This window comes from Salvelinus fontinalis, chromosome 18 (genome assembly GCF_029448725.1).
Source record: "Salvelinus fontinalis isolate EN_2023a chromosome 18, ASM2944872v1, whole genome shotgun sequence".
NCBI classification, from domain to species: Eukaryota; Metazoa; Chordata; class Actinopteri; order Salmoniformes; family Salmonidae; genus Salvelinus; species Salvelinus fontinalis.
Genome location: NC_074682.1, coordinates 21531579 through 21554056, shown reverse-complemented (window position 1 = coordinate 21554056; position 22478 = coordinate 21531579). Strand labels below are relative to the sequence as shown.

Below are 22478 nucleotides of genomic sequence, written 5' to 3'. Positions count from 1 at the left end.
TATTTCTCTTGTCCAGTTGGGATAGGGCAGTGTGCAATGCGATGGCATCATCCGTGGATATACTGGGGCGGTATGAAAATTGCAATGGGTCTAGGGTGTTGGGTAAGGTGAAATTATCCTTAACTAGCCTCAAAGCACTTCATGACAGAAGTGGGTGCTACAGGGCAATAGTAATTTAGTTCAGTTACCTTTGCTTTCTTGGGTACAGGAACAATGGTGGACATCTTTAAGCAAGTGGGGACAGCAGACTGGGATAGGGAGAGATTGAATATGTCCATAAATGTCCATAAACACTCCAGCCAGCTGGTCTGCGCTAGCTCTGAGGACGTGGCTAACTTGCGAGGGTTAACACGCTTTAATGTCTTACTCAAGTCGGCAAAGGAGAACGGAAGCTAACAGACCTCGGGAGCAGCCCGTGTTGGCGGCACTGTGTGATCCTCATAGTGGGCGAAGGTGAGGTTTAGCTTGTCTGGGAGCAAGACGGTGTCCGCGACGTGGTTGGTTTTCCCTTTATAATCCGTGATTGTCTGGAGTCCCTGCCACATACGTCTTGTGTCTGAGCCACTGAATTGCGACAACTTTCTCTATACTGATGTTTTGCCTGTTTGATTGCCTTACGGAGAGCATAAATGAATTGCTTGTATTCGATCATATTCCCAGTCACCTTGCCGTGGTTAAATGCGGTGGTTCGGCTGCCATCCATCCACGTTTTTTGGTTTTGTTAGGCTTTAAAATTGTCAGAGTGGGAACAACATTCCCTATACACTTTCTGATGAACTCAGTCACCGTGTCCATGTATATGTCAATGTTTTTCTCAGAGGCAACCTGGAACATGTCCCAGTCCGTGTGATCAAAACTTCTTTAAAGCCTATTTACACAAAATACATTTTAAACCACATCTGGTCAGAATTATCAGAATTATTATTTTAATTACAGCTACATTTCAAGAAACAAAATGTTCTTTATACATGCTTTACAGAATGTACAAGTAAGTCAAGATTCAAAAATACACTTGGCAAAATGCAAAACTTCAACAAGTCAGAAAACAAGCAGCATTGTAAATATTGCCAGAGCATTACTGCTGAACTTTGGTAGAATGACAAAAACAAGATGTTCTGAGAGCAACACAAAACAGACACGAAAACGTGTTGGTAAAAAGTGAGTCATAAATGTGTGATGGTTAAGCGATCAGCTACAATAACTACCTGCCTTAATTATCCAGCAGAGAGCGTAATCTGTGACCCCTATTTAAGCTAATATTGAATGCAGTGGCATGGGCTTGGAATGGTTTTGTACCAGATGCTTCTTCAAGCAATGCCACATGGAATGTCTCAATAAATTTTTTCATTCAAGCAGGAATGCGTTATGTAAAATAAAGAGCATGTGACAAGAAACACTTATGTTTACGCAATGTGTTTTTATAGCCTACCCAAATCTACATTTTATTCTGAAGTATCCATGCTCCATTGCCAAAATGAATCAGTGATTTTATTTGAGGCAAGGAAACAGGTTTGTTTCTACATAAACACTGCAGACTTGATATAAAGAGAACTAGTATTAAAAGCCTTTGTTTAAGCTTGTTGAAATTAGTACCAACATTTATGGCCAAATCTTTCAGCAATGTTGTGGAAACCTCCCATATCAAGTTTGGATTCACCCAGGAGTAACTACAAAAATAATACTGACAGACATATATACATGCAACAAATAAAATAAAAACTTACTGCAGTTTAGGAATAAAATGATTCTGCTTAGGTCTTGAGGGGACATAGTATTGAATAGATGAATGACCATATGTACACATACATATAATACATTCTTCACAGTCCAAAGGTAAAATCTGGTCAGTATCTAAGGTTGATGAAATTGGGGGTAAAGGCATATTATCCTTCTAGGATTCTAAATTGGCATGTACACTGCATAATAAAACATACCACCATGAGAGGTAAGTGCCTGTAAAATAATATTTTGAGGAAAATATGATCAGTGCATATAGGTGACGAGAAACCATACCTGATGGAGTGTTACTGAGAATGCCTGTTGAAAACCCTCTGATAGAACCATCATAAAGAGGCCACCGAAACCATGATTGTCAAATGTGCAATACCGAATATTTTCTTTGTTTTGACAGTGCGCTTTCATACAAAAACAACAAAAAAATTGTTGGTACGACTGCCTCCATTTGACACACGGGAAAACAATCTGAGCTTAAGATACATTGATGAGAATAGGGGAAAATAATATTGCATATAGACACACCATGTCTGATGTCAGTCTCTGAGTTTGTATAATAGCAGACTGTTAGTCGATACAGATGGCTAGAGGTGGGATCCATTCAGTGAGGGTCCTTCTTGACCTATAGGCCCTGTTAGGTACGTACCACTCACTGCTGAACAAGCAACGACTGGGGTCTCTGGCCCCTCTAGTCCTGGACGAGAGAGCAGAGGTGGTCCTGGACTTGTACCTTAAATCATGAAGGCTGCTCCAACAAGTGACTGTAGAAATAATGTGGCAACTGCAAGTGTAAAGCACAACGCTCAGGAGATCCACCAACACTGCTGCCATTCCCTACTTCTGTACAGAGGACAGTGTTAGCACGTTTCAAACTTCTGATGTCTTAAAAATCAAAAAGGAAGCATCCAAAAAGGCTCTTTGATGGATACATTCAGTTTCCTCTAGAAAGAGGGAGTGGGAGGAAAGGGAGGTGGTTAGTCACCTGTTCAGTCCTTTTTCAAATTCATAGGAACAAATTTTCTCTGCGTGATTGAAAGTAATGTAAACATACAAGAAAGCATTTTTGGCAGAAAGTGATACGTCTCTTTGGAGGTAGTGGCTGGAGCAGAGGACCAAGTGAGAGAGGATGGCCGGGTGTATAGGGAAGAGGCTTTATGTGGGGGAGTGGGTGTGCTCTTGAGGCTTAGTCCTATAAGAGGCACTTATGTGGTCCTGTGTGCTCTGGGAAAGTGAGGCATCCCCCTTTCCACTCCTCTCCTCTCCCCCCACGCCAACTGAGGACACGTGGGGAGTCTTGTGCGCATTCACTGGCTGCTGAGACAGACCTGGTTGGGGCACTGTAGACAGGTCCTCTCCTTTGCCCCAAAACAACCTGGAGGGAACATCTGCAGAGACCAAACATACATTATTACTCAACAAAAAGGGTTTGCATCCATAGGAGCTCATAGATTAGACTGTGCCAGAAAACTGACTTAAAATTAATGTCTGTCAGTTCACAGTATGTCTGAGGTCACTGTTAGATAACCCATCTGTGAAATCACTGTCTAAACACATCTCTGTGAGCTCATTGTTGACATGCATGCCACTGAGGTCAGATAGCCTGTCTGTAGCTGGTCTCTCACCGGTGCTGTAGTGTTGTTCTGGGGGGCTGAGGGCTGTGCTCAGCCTCTTGGTGAGGTCGTGGCTGGTGAGGAAGACTGAGGAGTCCTGGTTGTTGATGAGGCTCTCCAGGGCTGTGTCCTCATGCTGAGTGTGCTGCTCCCTGTAGGACTCCTTGGGAAAGTGGGCCATGATGCCTGACAGACTCTTGTCAAGGGAGTCATCCTCAGCCAGGTAGGCATAGGGGCAGTACTCCTGGGTTCGAGAGTAGATGTTAGCGTTGTCGTAGCAGTCCGAGCAGATGACCAGCGGCCCTGCACCACCTGTTGAGGACAGTCAACTATAAACTCTTACTCTGAAACAAATCCACACAATCTGATTGTGACAGACAGACCTTTCAACAAACTGTGCTGTAAAAGTGTTGTTTAGGAGATCAAGTTTTGTTGGTTGGTTGGTTCTAATGACTAAACCCACCTGTAGGCACCCCAGCCAGTCCCTCGCGAGGCTCCCCAGGATGGAAGCTGCTCCGTCCCGTAAACAGAGAGCCCACGCGGCAGTGTGGCATCCCGTTGGCCTCGGTGTCCACCTCGCTGCCTGTGTCACCATAACACACACCTGGACAACACACAAACATGATGGGGAACTCATCTTTCTGCTCACCAGTCAGGGGCCAGTCAGTTTACCAGTCAATCAAAATTTGAGCAAACTGTCTTTAGTGACAGAGTGCAAAAACAGTAAAAACATTGTAATGTCAACGGGCCTCAGATAAATGAGACTGAATCTAGGAAGTCAGTATAGTAAGGTTACCGTCAGTGCCCTTGTGGACGTAGCCGTTGGACAATGGTGGCATGAGCTGTTGGTGGCTCCCTGCTTCAGAGTTGCTGTATCCCTCTTGAGGCTCTGACAGTGTGCGCTGAGAGGACAGGTAGCTGGGGATGTCTGCCGGCAGGTTCAGCTCATCTGTGTTGGTGATGCTGTAGTCCTCGCTCTTCCGACGCATGTGGTAGATGACGATGACCCAGACCAGCGAGGTGCCCACCACGCAGCAGACCACTACGATCACCACGATGCCCACCGTGGTCCAGCCGTCCTGGTCGTAGCCGCCGGCCGTGTCACAGTTGGGCGATGGCGACACGCTGAGGTAGATGTGGCCGCGCTTCGTGCCCACCGTGTTGGACATGATACATGTGTACTTCCCGGTGTCCGCCGGCCCCGTGTCCACAATGATGAGCAACTGGTTGGCAGCAGCAAAGAAGTGGCGCTCGGTAAGGACCAGGGGCCCGTCGTCCTTGGTCCAGTTGAGACGGGGCGCAGGGCTGCCCCCTGCGATACACTGGAGCACCGCCGTCTCCCCGCGAGCTACTGTCCTGTCCTCCATGAGACGCACTAAGAACGGAATTTCTGGGAGGAGAGAGATTTACATTTAACAATTACCAATCAGATTATGAACACATGATATAAAACTGTATGTATTGACCAGATAATTGATCATGAGATGGCAGTTTACCTAGCACAGTGAGTGTAGCGTTGGCTGACAGGCTTCCTGCAACATTCTGGGCTGTGCAGCTGTACACACCCATGTCCTCCGTCTTTACATTGGCAATGAAGAAGATGTCATCGTCAGGCATGACGTGTATCCTTCTCTCCCGGGCAGCAGGGAAGTCTGTGCCCCCGTCTTTCTGCCAGGCAATCTGGGGTGAGGGGTGACCCTCGGCGGCACATTCCAGTCTGGCCATGGTGCCTGTACGGATGGTCAGATCCATGGGAGTCTTCAGGAAGGATGGTAGCTCTGAGAGAGGAAAGTAAGAAAAAAAGATTGAAGATTGTAATGCCTTGATATGGAAGCCCAACCATGCCAGCTCAAACTTAGATTAACAGCTCAATGCCAACCAAGGAACAAGTCATGATAACAGTTTGTAAACGTATAAAAACAACTTTTTGGGAGAAAACTTTAAAGCCTCACCATTGACTGTGAGCTTGGCCCGGTTGGAGTAGTTGGCACCAAAATGGTTGGAAACTATACACTGGTAGCGTCCCTCGTCTGTGAAGTTGACGTTGAGCAGGTGCAGCACGGTGGTGTAGACCAACTCTCCCTCCTGGTAGCGGGCGTAGTTCTGCACCTCTGCATCATACAGCACCTCCCCGTCCTTCCTCCAGGCCGTGGTCATGGGGGAGTCACTGCTGCTGGACGCCAGGCAGCTCAGAGTCACATTGGTCCCACGCAGGGCGGTGGCAGTCTCAGGGTGCTCTGTGATCCGGGGCTTCGGGAAGTCATCTGTGGGATGATGAGTTAATTAAAAAACTTAAAGGTTCTGAGACACGTTGTGTGATAATTGTCCCAGTCAGTAGCTAGGTTTCCATCCAATTGGCGACAGATTGTTGAATTTTGAATATTCGCCTGATTAAAGACTATACGTGCATTCTCCCAAAAGACAATGTGTTTTCTTCAAATTGAAGATAAAAGGCTGTGCGTGATAACGTAGTGCACATACAATAACGTTTAAACTCCTCCGCTCTCTCCACTGGCTTCCAGTTGAAGCTCGCATCCGCTACAAGACCATGGTGCTTGCCTACGGAGCTGTGAGGGGAACGGCACCTCAGTACCTTCAGGCTCTGATCAGGCCCTACACCCAAACAAGGGCACTGCGTTCATCCACCTCTGGCCTGCTCGCCTCCCTACCACTGAGGAAGTACAGTTCCCGCTCAGCCCAATCAAAACTGTTCGCTGCTCTGGCACCCCAATGGTGGAACAAACTCCCTCACGACGCCAGGACAGCGGAGTCAATCACCACCTTCCGGAGACACCTGAAACCCCACCTCTTCAAGGAATACCTAGGATAGGATAAAGCAATCCTTCTGCCCCCCCCCCCCCCCCTTAAAAGATGTAGATGCACTATTGTAAAGTGGCTGTTCCACTGGATGTCATTAGGTGAATGCACCAATTTGTAAGTCGCTCTGGATAAGAGCGTCTGCTAAATGACTTAAATGTAAAATGTAAATGTAAACTCTCCTGATGGTTTTATAAAGCAAATGTGCCCACACTGGTTTTGGCACGTGCGCTCTAGCCAAAAGCTTGCAGACACGGTGTGGTTATAGCCTACATGTGATTATTAACGACAAAAGAGTGTGATCATTTCTATTTGTCAAACGGGAGCCAAGCATCGATCATCATCACCAGAATCGTCACCAGAATAAAACCGTCAGTATTTACTGGAAAGGAGCATCAAGCTCGTCACCATGCACTTTCACCACCCGGTGAAGTCAATCATAACTTGTTTATTCTGTAGCCTAATAAACTGCCTGCTTTCCTGAGTCATAGTGGGAGGACCACACAAAATGTCATCACGTAACTCCAAGTTTACTTCCATATGATGGTTATTATAACAATATTTGCGCATAAAAGCGTTTCCACCACCATTTCTCGCATGATTAATTTTACCGACAAAAAGATCCCACTAATTTGCTGTTTCCATCAGGCCTGTTGTGAAATGTTTTATCTGACATGTACTTTACTCACATAGAAAGGTTGGATGGAAACCTGGTTAGTGAGATCTGGTCCAGACTAAATACAGCAGGCTAGGTAGCTAGGTGACTAACCACAGACGAGCTCCTCCAGGCTGACAGACACAACGTTGCGGCCCAGCAGGCTGGCAGGGTGGGCACACATGACTGAGACAGACTGCAGGAAGTGGTTGTCAGTCAACCACGGGCCCAGCCAATGCAGCTGGCAGTCACAAAGCAGGCTGCTAGTGTTCAGGACACTGAGGACAGGACATACAGCCACAATATTATGAAATGATTCAAGCGTTCTTTAATTTGTAAATATTGTAGCCTCTGCTACAAGGACTCAAGACCACCACCTCAGACATTAGTAGGTCCTACTTACAACACTTTCAGCTTCATGTGAGACAAAGAATCAGGGTGGATGGACATGATCCCATTCTTGCTCAGGTCTCTGTTGGCAAAAATAAATATGAATGAAGTGCTGCGCTAGCGTCATGACATTATCATTGGTTTCCTATGATACTAGCGCAATAAAACAGCTGCACTGGGGTAATCAGAACCATCTCCTGTCTCGGTCTTGAAGTGATAGCTGCTGAATCGTCTGTTAATGGAGACCAACCATCTCGGAGTGGGTTTGCTGTAGTGGTACTTACAGGTGCTCAAGCTCCTCCAGACCCTCAAAGGCCTTCTTTGTGATAGATTTGATCTTGTTCTGCTGGAGAATCCTGGGGGATAAACAGTCTCAGATGAAATATGCCTACAAATATTCTGCTGATATCAGTATCCATAGCAACAAAATTAATATATATTATGCAGAATGCCCTTACAAGGTGTTCAGTTTCTTCATTCCAACAAACACACCAATGGAGTCCTCAATGGCCCAAGAGATTTCATTATCCCGCATGTCTCTGAAATGCAAACAGAAATACAGTATGTAAGAAAAAAATACTTTCCCCAGAATCAGAAGCACAAAGCTCACTCTGAGCCTCTTTGCTTGATGAGAGAATTGTCTAAACCAATTTGATTAATTTGGCAAATGTGAAGCGGCCTACTTTACAGAGTGTCATAGCTCAGTGCTCCTGCAGTTCTGATGAGGGGATTAATTGGCTGCGTTTAGCATTTAACGGTTCACGGGTCCTTCTAAAACCCGCAGAGGGCTTGTGTTCACAGGACGGGTCATGGGCGCTTTTGTTTCTCCTTCCTCATGCCTGGGTGGCTCTCAAAAGGGCCTTAACCCTCTAATTCCCCCTGCCACATAGGGCCCAGGGAGGTGTGCTGAACCCGAGCCCTGACCTCCCTCTCTTTGCAGCTCAATGTCTTCTTGGAACTCAGCACATCAATTGTGTTAGTGCCCCTTCTCTTCCCAGAGCGATTTTGCAAAGTATTTGGTTAATTGAGCCAATCTACTGGCTGGAGGCAGCATTCACTATTTATTTTGTACTCAACATTATTCTTCCTGTCTCAGAGGTCTTTAAAAACAATTATGAGTTGTCTATGTTTGTCATTATTGCATTAAACACTACACAGTCCAACTAAGCAATGGAAAGAGTGGTTCTATACTACAGGCAAAGACATGACGATGAGAACATGAAGGTGCTAGTTACTATACTACAGTTTAGTGGTCTACCATTCAACAGTCTAATAGACTAATAAACAAAACCAAAGCCAGGACAAATCAACAACAAAAAAAAATAATACACAAACCTACTGTTGTTTGCAGCCTTCATCAGAATGCAGAGGTGCCAAAAACATGTCAGTGTTTATTGTGTTATGTGAATGCATAATGAGTGAATGAATGGCACAGGTTTTTAAGAGTGAGGTGTGACATCCTTACAGTGAGCGCAGATTGGCCAGGCTGCTGAAGACTCCCTCTCCCAGGTGGCTGACTGAGTTATTTCCCAGATTCAGGTTCTCCAGAAGACCCAGTCCACTGAACGCTGTCTCCTCCAGCCGGGTCAGGTGGTTGAAGGACAGATCTCTAAGGAGGACATCCACAGGAGACAAGCTTGGACAATGGTCTTGTGCAATCACACTTTACTAAAACATCCTGGCCCCTTAAGAATCAGCATGAATACATGTAAAACATAAAATAATCTGCAATACACTCTCCCCAAGTCCCAACTAGATATTGGTCCTTCAGCTTCATAAAAAGGGGTCAAAATGGCTCTTATGCATAAAATTTGCAGATTCACTCCCATGGGGATGGGGTTAGGTAGAGAACACTCACAGTTCCTCCAGCTTTTGGCAGAACTCCCAGGCGTCTGGTCGGATGATGCCGATGGCGTTCTGGCTGAACCGCAGCACACGCAGCATGTGCAGGCCATACAGCCAGCCTTTGTTGACCTCCGTCAAGTTGTTGTGCTCCAGCTCTCTGAATACATTAGAAAACAAAGGATGGGGTATTAAAAAGACAGGGTATCACAACTCTTAGTCCTACATGCATATAAGCACATACTGTAATGATCGTTCTAATAGAAGACAATAAGGAAAAATAACTCACAGCTCCTCCATGTTGTTGAGCCCAAAGAAAGCACCATCCATCAGCTTAGTTATGCCATTCCGCTGCATCTTCAGTGATTTCAGTAAGTCCATCCCTTTGAAGGTCAGACTGTCCACTATCTTGATCTTGTTGCGCTTTAATTCCCTAGGGTAGTCAGACAGGCAGTTTAGAACCATTTATTTTAACTACTTGAAAATAGTGCATCATCGAATCTGTGAAATCTAAAAATTCAGTCATGAATGCAAACTTTTGAAAAAAAATAATTCATATTTAACTGCTCATAATTACTACGGTAATGGATTGACTAAAGATGAAAATTAACGTACAGAAACTGCAGCTGGGGAAGCCTGAATACTTTACATGGCAGCAGTGTTATTCTGTTCCTGTTCAGCTTCAGGACCAGCAGGGAACTAGAGATGTTGTCAAAGCAGCCAGGTTCAAGGACACTGATCTTGTTATTGCTTAAATTCCTGGGAGATGCAGAAACACAAAATTAACAACCCAATGACAACAAGTACAGTAGAATGCCCTTCTGAGTAATGGCCAAAGACTGGGGTATGACTTAAATGACCAGCTCTTCCCTCATTAGAAGTAGTTTACTATAGTTGGAAAACAATGCTACAGGCAGGACCCACAAGTATTTCAGCTGCATTGGTGGGAAGGCTCCAGCCTTGATCTCTGAGATAGAGTTAGATGACAGATCAAGTGTCTCCAAGGAGATGTACAGCTGCAGATGATGCATCCACAGTTCTGAGATCAGGTTGTGGACCCTGTGCACAATGATCAGTAATGTACATAATTATCAACATGGATCTACATGATGACACCATCAATGTGAACATGTGATGACCCAAATAAACCTTAGCTATAACTAAGGCTGGGAAGACAAGTGATTCCTTTCTTTAACACTTCTCTATCATACTACATGGCATCTAGGAATCACATTGGTTATTGCAAGACTTAGAGGATACATTTGTTTTGACTTACAATAAGAGTGTTGTGATGTTTGAGGTAACTTCTCCAAGGTATGGGACAGTTGTCAGATCATTGTGATTCATAGTGCTGAAAAGGAGATAGCATTATTTATTACATAAAGTTACAGGAGAATTCCATTGACACCTTTCAGGTAGTCCACTACAGTGGATGTAGCATTTGTCTTTGCATCTTTACAAGAAAAACTAAAATGATCACATCCAGATGCTAATATCTATTTTGTTAAACAACTGATATAGACTTAGCTCGCAAGCTAACAAGGCCAGGTGGCTTGCTAAGGAGCCACTACAGAGAACATGGGAAACCCACTGTTGCTTGTCAACAAACGAACTAGGCTAGCTACTTACAGATGAGTAATCCCGTGAGGTGGATCCAGAGGGGCCGAGGACAACCTTTTCCTATTGCAATCCAGGATTTGGATTTCGTCTGATCCCCTCATACAAGAGCACCGAGCAGGGCAGGAATCCACTTCCCAGCAGGCACTCAAACTCAACAACAAAATGAGGGCCGGGGGTCTGGGCCAGGCTTCCGCCATTTTAAAAGTCTAGCTAGCTAACTATCAATACCTACAGTACTGTAGCTAGCTACTTTACGTCGCTCGCTTCTGACAGTTATGAAATATGTCTCAACCAACAGTACCAACCGATTCCTATAACTTGATATTAATAAAATAACCCCCCACTTAAACGAGTTGGGAAACCCATTTGTCGCATAACATCGGGAAAGTCTTTCTTCCAACTTGCGCAATGCATCCCACGTCCTCCACGGATTTTCCCCTTCGAATTTCCTTCTGCTTCCAATCTCAACACAACTCCTAGCTAGCTTTCGTCAAGTAACCAAGACCGTCGATGTTTCCACGGATCAAGTTAATGTTACATCGTATCAAACGGCTTTGGATCGTCCATAGTGTTCTAGCTAATTTACAACAATAAATCGCTAGCTACCAAGTAGACATGATTTCCCCGACTTCTGTTTAATCGAAGGAACAACAAAGGCGTCTTGCGTTCAGTCGTCACTAGTTACCACAGCCACAAAGTCATTACTATCGTCTTCTTCTTCTATGATATCATGGCGGTCGGCAAACAATCGTTTAAGTGCATGCCGTCACATACTGTGCTGGAATGTACGATCAATCATGATCTGCCCAATTCTGTACTATCATTAAAATAAAATTTTCATTTCAACAGTAGCATCTGATACCCCCAATATCTCTTTTGCCGTATCTACAATAACCTTCAACCTGGCATTTCTGCTTTCCACAACCCGAGTAGTATTGATAACCTTACCAATAAAAGCTATGAAGTCCACTTTATTAAGTGTCCTTTGACACCACACATTCATGAGTTCAAGATTTCTGAGCAGGTCTCCAAACCATGCCAGGACCATTAGAAACATCATCCCAGACATTAGGCCCACTTACCACAGGAGTAGCCATAGAAGCACCATCATTCCACACTGTAGTTCCACCGATCTGTCTTACAGCCTCAAGATAGATACATCATGACTAATTCTATATCGCTGAGCCTCCCTCTGCACCTGGCATCCACCAAATGATGCACTGTGTTCCCCCCCACACTTACAACACTTAACCTCCACATTGCTCCCACATTCACGGTAATCATGTTCCCCTCCACACTTGGTACATATTTTCCTTCCTTTACATTGAACAGCTACATGTCCCATGCTTTGGCATTTAAAACCCTGCAATGAGGATGGGACAAATTCTCTGACATTGAAACTAAGGATTCCTATATGTACTTTCCCAGGCATAACCTTCTCAAACCTCAGAAGCACTGATACGCTTTCACTTCTTTGACCTTATTTTCGACTGATCAACCTTTTGGCCTCAATCCCTCTTCCTCCCTTCAAATTTTCTTTAATATCATCTATTTACGTAGATATTTGGACCCCAGCGATGACTCCCCCCAATCTAGCATAAGCACCAGGGATTTTAATCTTCTTCCCATTAAGCTTTTCCATTTTCAGAATCTTCTCTTGCTGAGCCTGGCGACCACAAAATATGAACAATCTACCATTTCCAATTAACCAAGCTAATTTCCCTTCACCTACCTCTTTCTCTAGGGCAAGGTCATAACTATGGCTAAACCCCGCTTATTTCGCCAATATTTAAAACCTAACCTTATCCCCAATCTTAACCACACGGATAACCTTATACCCAACCTTAAATTAAGACACATTTGTGGCTGTTTTATGAATATCTGGGAATCTGGGAAAATCTTGGAATATTTAGCCAAGGAAACATTTCTGGTTGGTCTAGAATGTAAAACAGTTAAGAAGGGAGACTTAATATGGGATTGAGTGAAGTAGCAGCAAATATGTTGAATGAGCAACTAATGAGCATGGAGAGCATCACACATTTGCCGAAATGACCTTATATCTTTCAGTCTAATATGGCTATTTACCTTTGTAGCTCTTCATTAGAAGCACACTTTTTGTAAGTGTACTGAAAAAAAATATGAACGCAGCATGTAAAGTGTTGGTCCTATGTTTTATGAGTTGAAAATAAAGATCCCATGTTCTTTACACAAAAAAGCTTATTTCTCTCTAATGTTGTGCACAAATGTGTTTACATCCCTGCTAGTAAGCATTTCTCTTTTGCCAAGATAATCCATCCACCTGACAGGTTTGGCATATCAAGAAGCTGATTAAACAGCATGAGCATTACACAGGTACACCTTGTGCTGGGGACAATAAAAGGCCACTCTAAAATGTGCAATTTGGTCACACATCACAATGCCACAGATGTCTCAAGTTTTGAGGGAGCGTGCAGTTGGTATGCTAACTGCAGGAATGTCCACCAGAGCTATTGCCAGAGAATTGATGTTCATTTCTCTACCATACGCCGCCTCCAAGGTCGTTTTAGAGACTTTGGCAGTACGTCCAACTGGCCTCACAACCGCAAACCTTGTGTAACCACACCAGCCCAGGACATCCACATAAGGCTTATTCACCCGTGGAATGGTCTGAGACGAGCCACCCGGACAGCTAATAAAACTGTGGGTTTGCACAACCGAAGAATTTCTGCACAAACTGTCAGAAACCGTCCCAGGGAAGCTCATCTGCATGCTCGTCGTCCTCACCAGGGTCTTGGCCTGACAAAAAGTGTCCTCATCACAGATGGATCCCGGTTTCAGCACCGGACAGATGGCAGACATCGTGTATGGCGTTGTGTGTGCGAGCGGTTTGGTGATGTCAACGTTGTGAACAGAGTGCCCCATGGTGGTAGTTGGGTTATGGTATGGGTAGTCATAAGCTACGAACACAATTGCATTTCATTGATTGCAATTTGAATGTGCAGAGATACCGTGATGAGATCCTAAGGCCCAGTATCATGCAATTCATCTGCCGCCATCACCTTATGTTTCAGCATGATAATGCACAGCCCCATTTCACAAAGATCTGTACACAATTCCTGGAAGCTGAAAATGTCCCAGTTCTTCCATGGCCTGCATACTTACCAGACATGTCATCCATTGAGCATGTTTGGGATGCTCTGGATCGACGTGTATAACAGCATTTTCCAGTTCCCGCCAATATCCAGGCTGCATCACATCCGGCCGTGATTGGGAGTCCCGTAGGGCGGCGTAAAATTGGCCCAGCGTTGTCCAGGTTTTGGCCGGGGTAGGCCGTCATTGTAAGTAAGAATTTGTTCTTAACTGACTTGCCTAGTTAAATAAAGGTTAAATAAAATAAATGAAAATAAATAAATATCAAGCAACTTTGCACAGGCATTGAAGGGGAGTAGGACAACATTCCACAGGCCACAATCAACAGCTTGATCAACTCTATGCGAAGATGTGCAGCACTGCATGAGGCAAATTGTGGTCACACCAGATACTGACTGGTTTTCTGATCCACACCCCTACCTTTTTTTTAAGGCATCTGTGAACAACAGATGTATATCTGTATTCCAAGTCATGTGAAATCCATAGATTAGGGCCTAATTTATTTATTTAAATTGACTGATCTACTTATATGAACTGTAATTCAGTAAAATCTTTTAAACTGTTGCATTACATTTAGCAAATGCTCTTATCCAGAGCGACTTACAAATTGGAAAGTTCATACATATTCATCCTGGTCCCCCCGTGGGAATTGAACCCTGGTCCCACCGTGGGAATTGAACCCACAACCCTGGCGTTGCAAGCGCTTTCTCTACCAACTGAGCCACACGGGACCACATGTTGCATGTTGCATTTGTATTTTTGTTCAGTGTAGTTAAGCTATAACTGTTAGGCTATAACTGTCCTCTCCAAGTTCAGCTGGAATTTAGGCCGAAAGGATTTCACAAATGTGACTGGTTGATGATATGACATTGGCCTATGTCTAGTCTTACGCTATGCAGAATATCAGATCTCAACAACAATTGGAGAAGTGTTTAACATCACCACTACCACATCCTTATGATATAGCCTATATCTTGTCATGTGCAACTTGACTGCAAAAGAGACAGGTTGGAATGTCAATTCTCATCAAATGAATAGGATCAATGGAGACACTCAAGTTTTTTAATCCTGTATCTCTTGACACATTCACTAAAATAGTAATGGCCTCTAAACCTTCCAGCTGTCTACTGGACCCTATTCCAACTAAACTACTGAAAGAGCTACTTCCTGTCTTGACCCTCCTATGTTGAACATAATAAATATCTCCCTATCCTGCGGATGTGTACCAAACTCACTCAAAGTGGCAGTAATAAAGCCTCTCTTGAAAAAGTCAAAACTTGACAGGGAAAATTTGAAGAACTATTGGCCTAAATCGAATCTCCCTTTCCTCAAATTCTTTGTTGTTGAAAAAGCTGTTGCTCAGCAACTCACTGGCTTCCGAAGACAAATAATGTATATGAAACGCTCCAGTCTGGTTTTGGACCCCATCATAGTACTGAGAACACACTCGTCAAGGTTTTAAATTACTTTTTAATGGCGTCTGACCAACGCAATTGTCCTCGTGCTCCTAGACCTTAGTGGCGCTTTCGACACCATCAATCAACACATTATTTTGGAGAGATTGGAAACACTAATTGGTCTACTCGGACAAGTTCTTGCCTGGTTAAGACCTTATCTGTCAGAAAGATATCAGTTTGTCTCTGTTGGTGGTGTGTCCTCTGACAAATCAATGGTATGTTTCAAGTTCCTCCGTTCTAGGACCACTAATGTTTTCACTATATAGGCTACCTCTTGGTGATGTCATTCAGAAACACAATGTAAACTTTCACTGCTATGCAGACGACACACAGTTGTACATTTAGATGAAACCTTGTGAAGCCCCAAAATTGCCTACCCTGGAAGCCTGTGTTTCAGACATAAGGAAGTGGATGGTGGCAAATGGTTTACTTTTAAACTCTGATAAAACAGAGATGCTAGTTCTAGGTCCCAAGAAACAAAGAGATCTGCTGTCGGATCTGACAATTAATCTTGATGGTTGTACAGTCTTCTCAATTAAAATTATGAAGCACTTTGTTGTTATTCTGGACCCTGATCTGTCTTTATACAAATGTATAAAAATATTTTAAGAGCAGCTTTTTTCCTCTTCATAACATTGAAAAAATCATAATCTTTTGTTAAAAAATGATGCAGAAAAGCTCATCCATGCTTTGTCACTGCTACTGCAATGCTCTACTCCTGGCTACACGGATAAGGCACGAAATAGACTTCAGTTAGTGTCACGCTCTGACCTTAGATATCTATGTTTTCTTTATATTTTGGTTAGGTCAGGGTGTGACGAGGGTGGGTATGCTAGTTTTTGTATTGTATTGTTTTTGTAGTTCTAGTGGTTTTGTAGGTCTAGGTAATTTGTATGTCTATGGTGGCCTGATATGGTTCCCAATCAGAGGCAGCTGTTTATCGTTGTCTCTGATTGGGGATCATATTTAGGTAGTCATTTTCCCTTTTGTGTTCGTGGGTTCTTGTCTATGTGAAGTTGCCTGTCAGCACTCATTTGTATAGCTTCACGTGTCGTTTTGTTATTTTGGTTAGTTTGTTCAATGTTCATTCTTAATATATTAAAGAATGTACGCATACCACGCTGCGCCTTGGTCCGATTCATACGACGAACGTGACAGAAGAACCCACCATAAAAGGACCAATCAGCGTGTTCAGGAGGAGCAGACATCATGGACATGGGATGAGATTTTGGAAGGTAAAGGATCCTGGACATGGGAGGAGATATTGGTAGGAGAGGATCACCTACTATGGAAGCAGGTGGAGATAGTGCAGGAGGAACAGAGACGATACGACACGACTCGGTTAGCACGGAAGCCCGAGAGGCAGCCCCAATAATTATTTGGGGGTGGGCACACAAGGAGATTGGCTGAGTCAGGTTGGAGACCTGAGCCAACTCATTTACATTTAAGTCATTTAGCAGACGCTCTTATCCAGAGCGACGTACAAATTGGAAAGTTCATACATATTCATCCTGGTCCCCCCATGGGAATTGAACCCTGGTCCCCCCGTGGGAATTGAACCCACAACCCTGGCGTTGCAAGCGCCATGCTCAACCAACTGAGCCACACGGGACCACAACTCCTCGTGCTTACCGTTGGGAGCGTGTGACTGGTCAGACACCGTGTTACGCAGACATGCGCACGGTGTCTCCAGTTCGCATTCATAGCCCTGTGTGCTCTATTCCAGCTCCTCGCATTTGCCGGGCTAGAATGGGCATCCAGCCAGGACGGATGGTGCCGGCTCAGCGCTCCTGGCCTCCAGTACACCTCATTGGACCAGGATACCCTGTGCCGGCTCTGCGTACTGTGTCTTCGGTGCATCTGCACAGTCCAGTGCGTCCTGTGCTAGCGCCCCACACTTGCTGGGCTCAAGTGAGCATCCAGCCAGGACGCATTGTGCCAGCTCTACGCTCCAGATCTCCAGTGCGCCTCCACAGTCCAGTACGTCCTGTTCCTGCTCTCCGCACTCGCCCTGAGGTGCGTGTCCCCAGCCCGGTACCACCAGTGCAGGCACCACGCATCAGACCTCCAGTGCGCCTCCACAGTCCAGTACGGCCTGTGCCTCTTCCCCGCACTCGCCCTGAGGTGCGTGTCCTCAGCCCGGTACCACCAGTTCCGGCACCGCGCATCAGGCCTCCAGTGCGCTTCCACAGTCCAGTACAGCCTGTGCCTCCTCCCCGCACTCGCCCTGAGCTGCATGTCCTCAGCCCGGTACCACCAGTTCCGGCACCACGCATCAGGCTTCCAGTGCGCTTTCACAGTCCAGAGCTTCCGGCGACAGTTCCCAGTCCAGAGCTTCCGGCGACAGTTCCCAGTCCTGAGCTTCCGGGGACAGTTCCCAGTCCGGAGCTTCCGGTGACAGATCCCAGTCCGGAGCTTCCGGTGACAGTTCCCAGTCCGGAGCTTCCGGCGACGGGCCACAGTCCGGAACCTCCGGCGACGGGCCACAGTCCAGAACCTCCGACAACGGGCCACAGTCCGGAACCTCCACAGACGGTCCACAGTCCGGAACCTCCACAGACGGTCCACAGTCCGGAACCTCCGGCGACGGGCCACAGTCCGGAACCTCCGGCGACTGGCCACAGTCCGGAACCTCCGACAACAGGCCACAGTCCGGAACCTCCACAGACGGTCCACAGTCCGGAACCTCCACAGACGGTCCACAGTCCGGAACCTCCACAGACGGTCCACAGTCCGGAACCTCCACAGACGGTCCACAGTCCGGGGTCTCCAGTGACGGTCCCCTGCCCGGGGTCTCCAGCGACGGTCCCCAGCCCGGGGTCTCCAGCGACGGTTCCCAGCCTGGGGTCTCCAGCGACGGTTCCCAGTCCGTGGCCTCCGGCGATGATCCGCAGTCCAGAGCCTCCGGCGATGATCAACGGTCCGTTTCTACAAAGGCGGAGGGATCAGCGTAAGGAGGGGGGGGCTGCGTCCAGAACCGGAGCCGCCACCGAGGGTAGATGCCCACCCGGACCCTCCCCTATAGGTTCAGGTTTGCGGTCGGGAGTCAGCACCTTTGGGGGTACTCTCACGCTCTGACCTTAGATATCTATGTTTTTTTTATAATTTGGTTAGGTCAGGGTGTGACGAGGGTGGGTATGCTAGTTTTTGTATTGTCTACGGTTTTTATAGTTCTAGGGGTTTTGTAGATCTAGGTCATTTGTATGTCTATGGTGGCCTGATATGGTTCCCAATCAGAGGCAGCTGTTTATCGTTGTCTCTGATTGGGGATCATATTTAGGTAGCCATTTTCCCTTTTGTGTTCGTGGGTTCTTGTCTATGTGTAGTTGCCTGTCAGCACTCATTTGTATAGCTTCACGTGTCGTTTTGTTATTTTGGTTAGTTTGTTCAGTGTTCATTCTAAATGTATTAAAGAATGTACGCATACTACGCTGCGCCTTGGTCCGATTCATACGACGAACGTGACAGTTAGTGCTAAATACGTCTGCTAGAATCTTGACTAGAACCAAAAAATGTATCATAGCATCCAGTGCTAGCCTCTCTACACTGGCTTCCTGTTAAGGCTAGTCAAGGTTTTACTGCTATCTACAAAGCATTAAATGGACTTGCTGTCTCTCCGATTGGGTGTTGCCGTACATACCTACACGTATGCTACGGTCACAAGACGCAGGCCTCCTTATTGTTCTTAGAATTTCAACGCAAACAGCTGGAGGCTCCATTTTTATGAAATGGTCTGCCGATCCATGTGAGAGAGACAGACTTGATCTTAACCTTTAAGTCTTTACTGAATACTTTTCCCTTCAGTAGGTCCTATGATTGAGTGTAGTCTAGCCCAGGGGTGCAAAAGGTGAACGGGAAGGAACTGGAGTAACAAACCACTCTTGCTGCCTCTGCCTGACCGGCTCCCCTCACTCCCCTTCTCTGCCTCTAACCCTATTACGGGGGCTTAGTCACTGGCTTGCTCGTACTCTCCCATGCCGTCCCTAGGAGGGGTGCATCAGGTTGTGCCAGGATTTTTACTCAACTTGAGTGGGTTGAGTCACTTACGTGATCTTCCTGTCCGATTTTGCGCCCCCTCAGGCTTGTGTGGTGGGGGAGATCTTTGTGGGCTATACTCGGCCTTGTCTCGAGGTAGTAAGTTAGTGGTCTGTTGATAACCCTTTGGTGGTGTGGGGGCTGTGCTTTGGGAAGGTGGGTGGGGTTATATTCTGCCTGGTTGGCCCTGTCCGGGGCCACAGTTTCCCCCAACCCCACCGTCTCAGTCTCCAGTATCTATGCTGCAATAGTCTGTGCCATGGGGACGAGGGTCAGTGTGTCCCATCTCGTGTAAGGGTCAGTGTGTCCCACCTATCTTATCTGGTGTCCTGTGTGAACTTACGTATGCTCCCTCTAATTCTCCCACCTCTCTCTCTGTCTCCCTCCAGAGGACTTGAGCACTAGGACCATGCCTCAGGACTACCTGGCATGACGACTCCTGGCTGTCCCTGTCTCCAGTCCACCTGGTTGTGCTGCTGATCCAGTTTCTGTTCTGCCTGCGGCTATGGAATCCTGACCTGTTCACCGGACGTGCTACCTTGTCCCGGATCTGCTGTTTGTCTCTCTCTCTCACACCTGCTGTCTCGACCGCTGAATGCTCAGTTATGAAAAGCCAACTGACATTTACTCCTGAGGTGCTGACCTGTTGCACCCTCTATAGTCTGGCACAGTGGACGTGTCATAATACCCATAAAACCTAGCGGTAAAACCTGGTAATGGTTCCAATCGTTTTTTCCCCATACAGTTTTGCGTCTGGAATTTTAGAACTACTTCTACAAGGTCTGTGTTTTGTGTAGGCTTACCCTAGCGTGACGTTTTGATAGCCATGTAATTCTCTCTCAGATAAGGTGAGTTTTCTCCATATATTCGCCTCAATTTAGTCTAAAACATTTGAAATGCTAATTAACAACAGAGAAGACCTCAGCAAGACTACAAATTCCTGCAGGAAGCTCCTGCACGCCATCTCTAGTGGACACTGTCAGCTACAGTTCACAATCGCAATTAGAGACCTTTGTGCCCAGAGACCTTCTGTGCCCAATCCATGAACTTATGTCCCCTTTCTCTGTCTTAGCTAGCCACTGACTACACTACATACTTTTTTTGTTTTACTTAGCCTCGATAATTGTTTGTACAGTATGTCAACTTTGGTGTCTATTTCAGACCTTATGGCATTTTTCAAGGATGAGCATAAGAGCATTAAAAGTGGAGAAGACCACTATACGTCTGCCATGTGTAGAAGTGCATCTATAGTGAGTTGCAATTTATCAGTTTGTGCAGAGCCAGCATGAGGGATAACATTTATCCTATGTCGGTAAACGTAGCTATTAAGTTCAGTCTGAGCATCTTAGCAATTCAATGTGTTCTCTACAGCTGTCAACATTCTACAAGGAAAGAGCCGCTTAATCAATTTTATAATCATGAACCAGATTACTCCAGATACCAGACTTCGATGAGTGATAACCCAGTTCTAGAATGTTGTCATTGATGAGAATGAATCTAAGGGTGTGCTCGTAAATTCAATCTGGAGTGCCCTCAGAGCTTGCAAGCTACTTCCAGACACAAATGATAGAGCACCTCACTTACCAATTTACTCCCCTAGCAGAGCTGGTTAGTCTGTTCATGTTATTTAGAGAGTTGGTGACTGCAACTGTGCTGCTGGTGGCAATTTAGTTACGTTTTTGTTGCCGAATTTTACTGACACCGGCCATATTCAACTGGTGTTGAGCGTTAGTAAATTTAGCAGTTATTCTGCTCTCTGGCACACTCAGAAGATAGTGCTCTGAAATCGGAGTAGACAGCCAGAGTGAATTTACGAACGCACCCTAAAAATCTATTGACATTCAAAGTTGACTTTGTTTAAACATCCAGCCTGTATTGTAGTTTCATGACCAGAGACCAATCTTCAAAGGCACAGTATATATTTATTTGGAGTGGTACATGCATTCACACAGTTTTGATTTATAGGATCCTTCCCACTATATGATTGATATTGTATGTCAAGTGATAAAATCCCAAGTTATCAATTTGAACTTCATGGAAAAACTGCACAGTTTATTAAATATTCTACAAATATTCTACAGCTGTAATGTCATCAATCAAATCAAACTTTATTTATATAGTACATTTCTTACAAAGAATTACAAAGAATGCATTTCTTACAAAGAATGCATTTCAAGGTGTTCACAGTCGTTGGATGGAGTGTTGTCTGTAAAGTGGAGCACAGATAACAAAGAGGAGGACATCAAGGAATTCAAAATGGCTACAGGGATGGATGTGCAGGAGTCAGGGCTTTGGGTCATGCGGTCTGGGATCCTGGGTGCCTCACCGGATGGCCTGGTGGGCACCACAGCAGTGGTGGAGGTCAAGTGTCCATATTTATTTTTATATTTAACCTTTATTTAACTAGGCAAGTCACTCCTAATCATTGCCCGTTGTGATACAGCCTGGAATCGAACCAGAGTCTATAGGGACGCTTCTAGCACTGAGATGCATTGCCTTAGACAGCTGCGCCACTCAGGAGCCCATATGGTGCAAGGGACCTTACCATTGAAGAGGCAGTGAAGTCGAAGGATTTGTATATTCAGGATCATATTTGATGAGTTACTGACCTGTTTGTCCACAGGCTCAATGTTCTGTAGTCTCCACAACCAGATTACACTGGCACAGGATGGGCACACTCCTGTTGGACTGAAAAACAAAGAGACATTTGGTCAGCGGTGGGTCTTTTTCAATGCGGTGACAACATCTTTATCTGGACAGAAAATACATTGTTTATTATAACACAAACCCACCTTGGACAATGTGACAAGTGTTCCGTCAACACCCAATCCTCAAGCCTCATTGTTTGTTCTTGTTTCCCAGTCAACAGCTACTTCTCTGATGAGTGGGTCTTGGAGGTTTACAAGTGCACAGCACGTCTGCACCAGCACATTACTATACCAACTCAGATAAGGTGGGATGAATCTCAGGATTTTTCTATCTTTTAGTCGAGCATTTACCCTCTCAACATGGATCATGTTTCTCGCTATGTCTTTTGTGACATGTATATCACTCTCTGCGAACCTTTCATGGTTCAGGAATGGAGGAATGTTCATAGTGACTCCTGCAAGCATCAAGCTGTGGGTCAAGAAGCCTTTGTTTGCCAAAATCATGTCTCCAGGTGTGAAGATCTTCTAAAATCCTGACTTC

At 45.4% G+C, this 22478-nt stretch overlaps 1 protein-coding gene across 2 annotated transcripts; it reads right to left on the bottom strand.

Annotated features, from left to right (window-relative positions):
- Positions 1-903: 903 nt before the first annotated feature.
- LOC129815139 (leucine-rich repeats and immunoglobulin-like domains protein 2) lies at positions 904-11782 on the bottom strand. 2 transcript variants are annotated; one of them, XM_055868562.1, is made up of 17 exons: positions 10678-11782; positions 10325-10399; positions 9973-10107; positions 9664-9807; positions 9338-9481; positions 9065-9208; positions 8672-8815; positions 7665-7745; positions 7491-7562; positions 7220-7288; positions 6931-7094; positions 5297-5608; positions 4841-5122; positions 4141-4734; positions 3808-3948; positions 3357-3656; positions 904-3119 (listed from the first exon to the last, which is right to left on the bottom strand). In XM_055868562.1, the coding sequence occupies exons 1-17, from the start codon at positions 10863-10865 to the stop codon at positions 2887-2889; spliced, it is 3222 nt and encodes a 1073-aa protein (XP_055724537.1). In that variant the 5' UTR covers positions 10866-11782; the 3' UTR covers positions 904-2886. The 2 variants fall into 2 exon arrangements, with proteins under 2 accessions (XP_055724537.1, XP_055724538.1); XM_055868563.1 differs by lacking the exons at positions 9973-10107; positions 10325-10399; positions 10678-11782 and having other exon boundaries at positions 9698-9787.
- Between the last annotated feature and the right edge of the window lie 10696 nt (positions 11783-22478).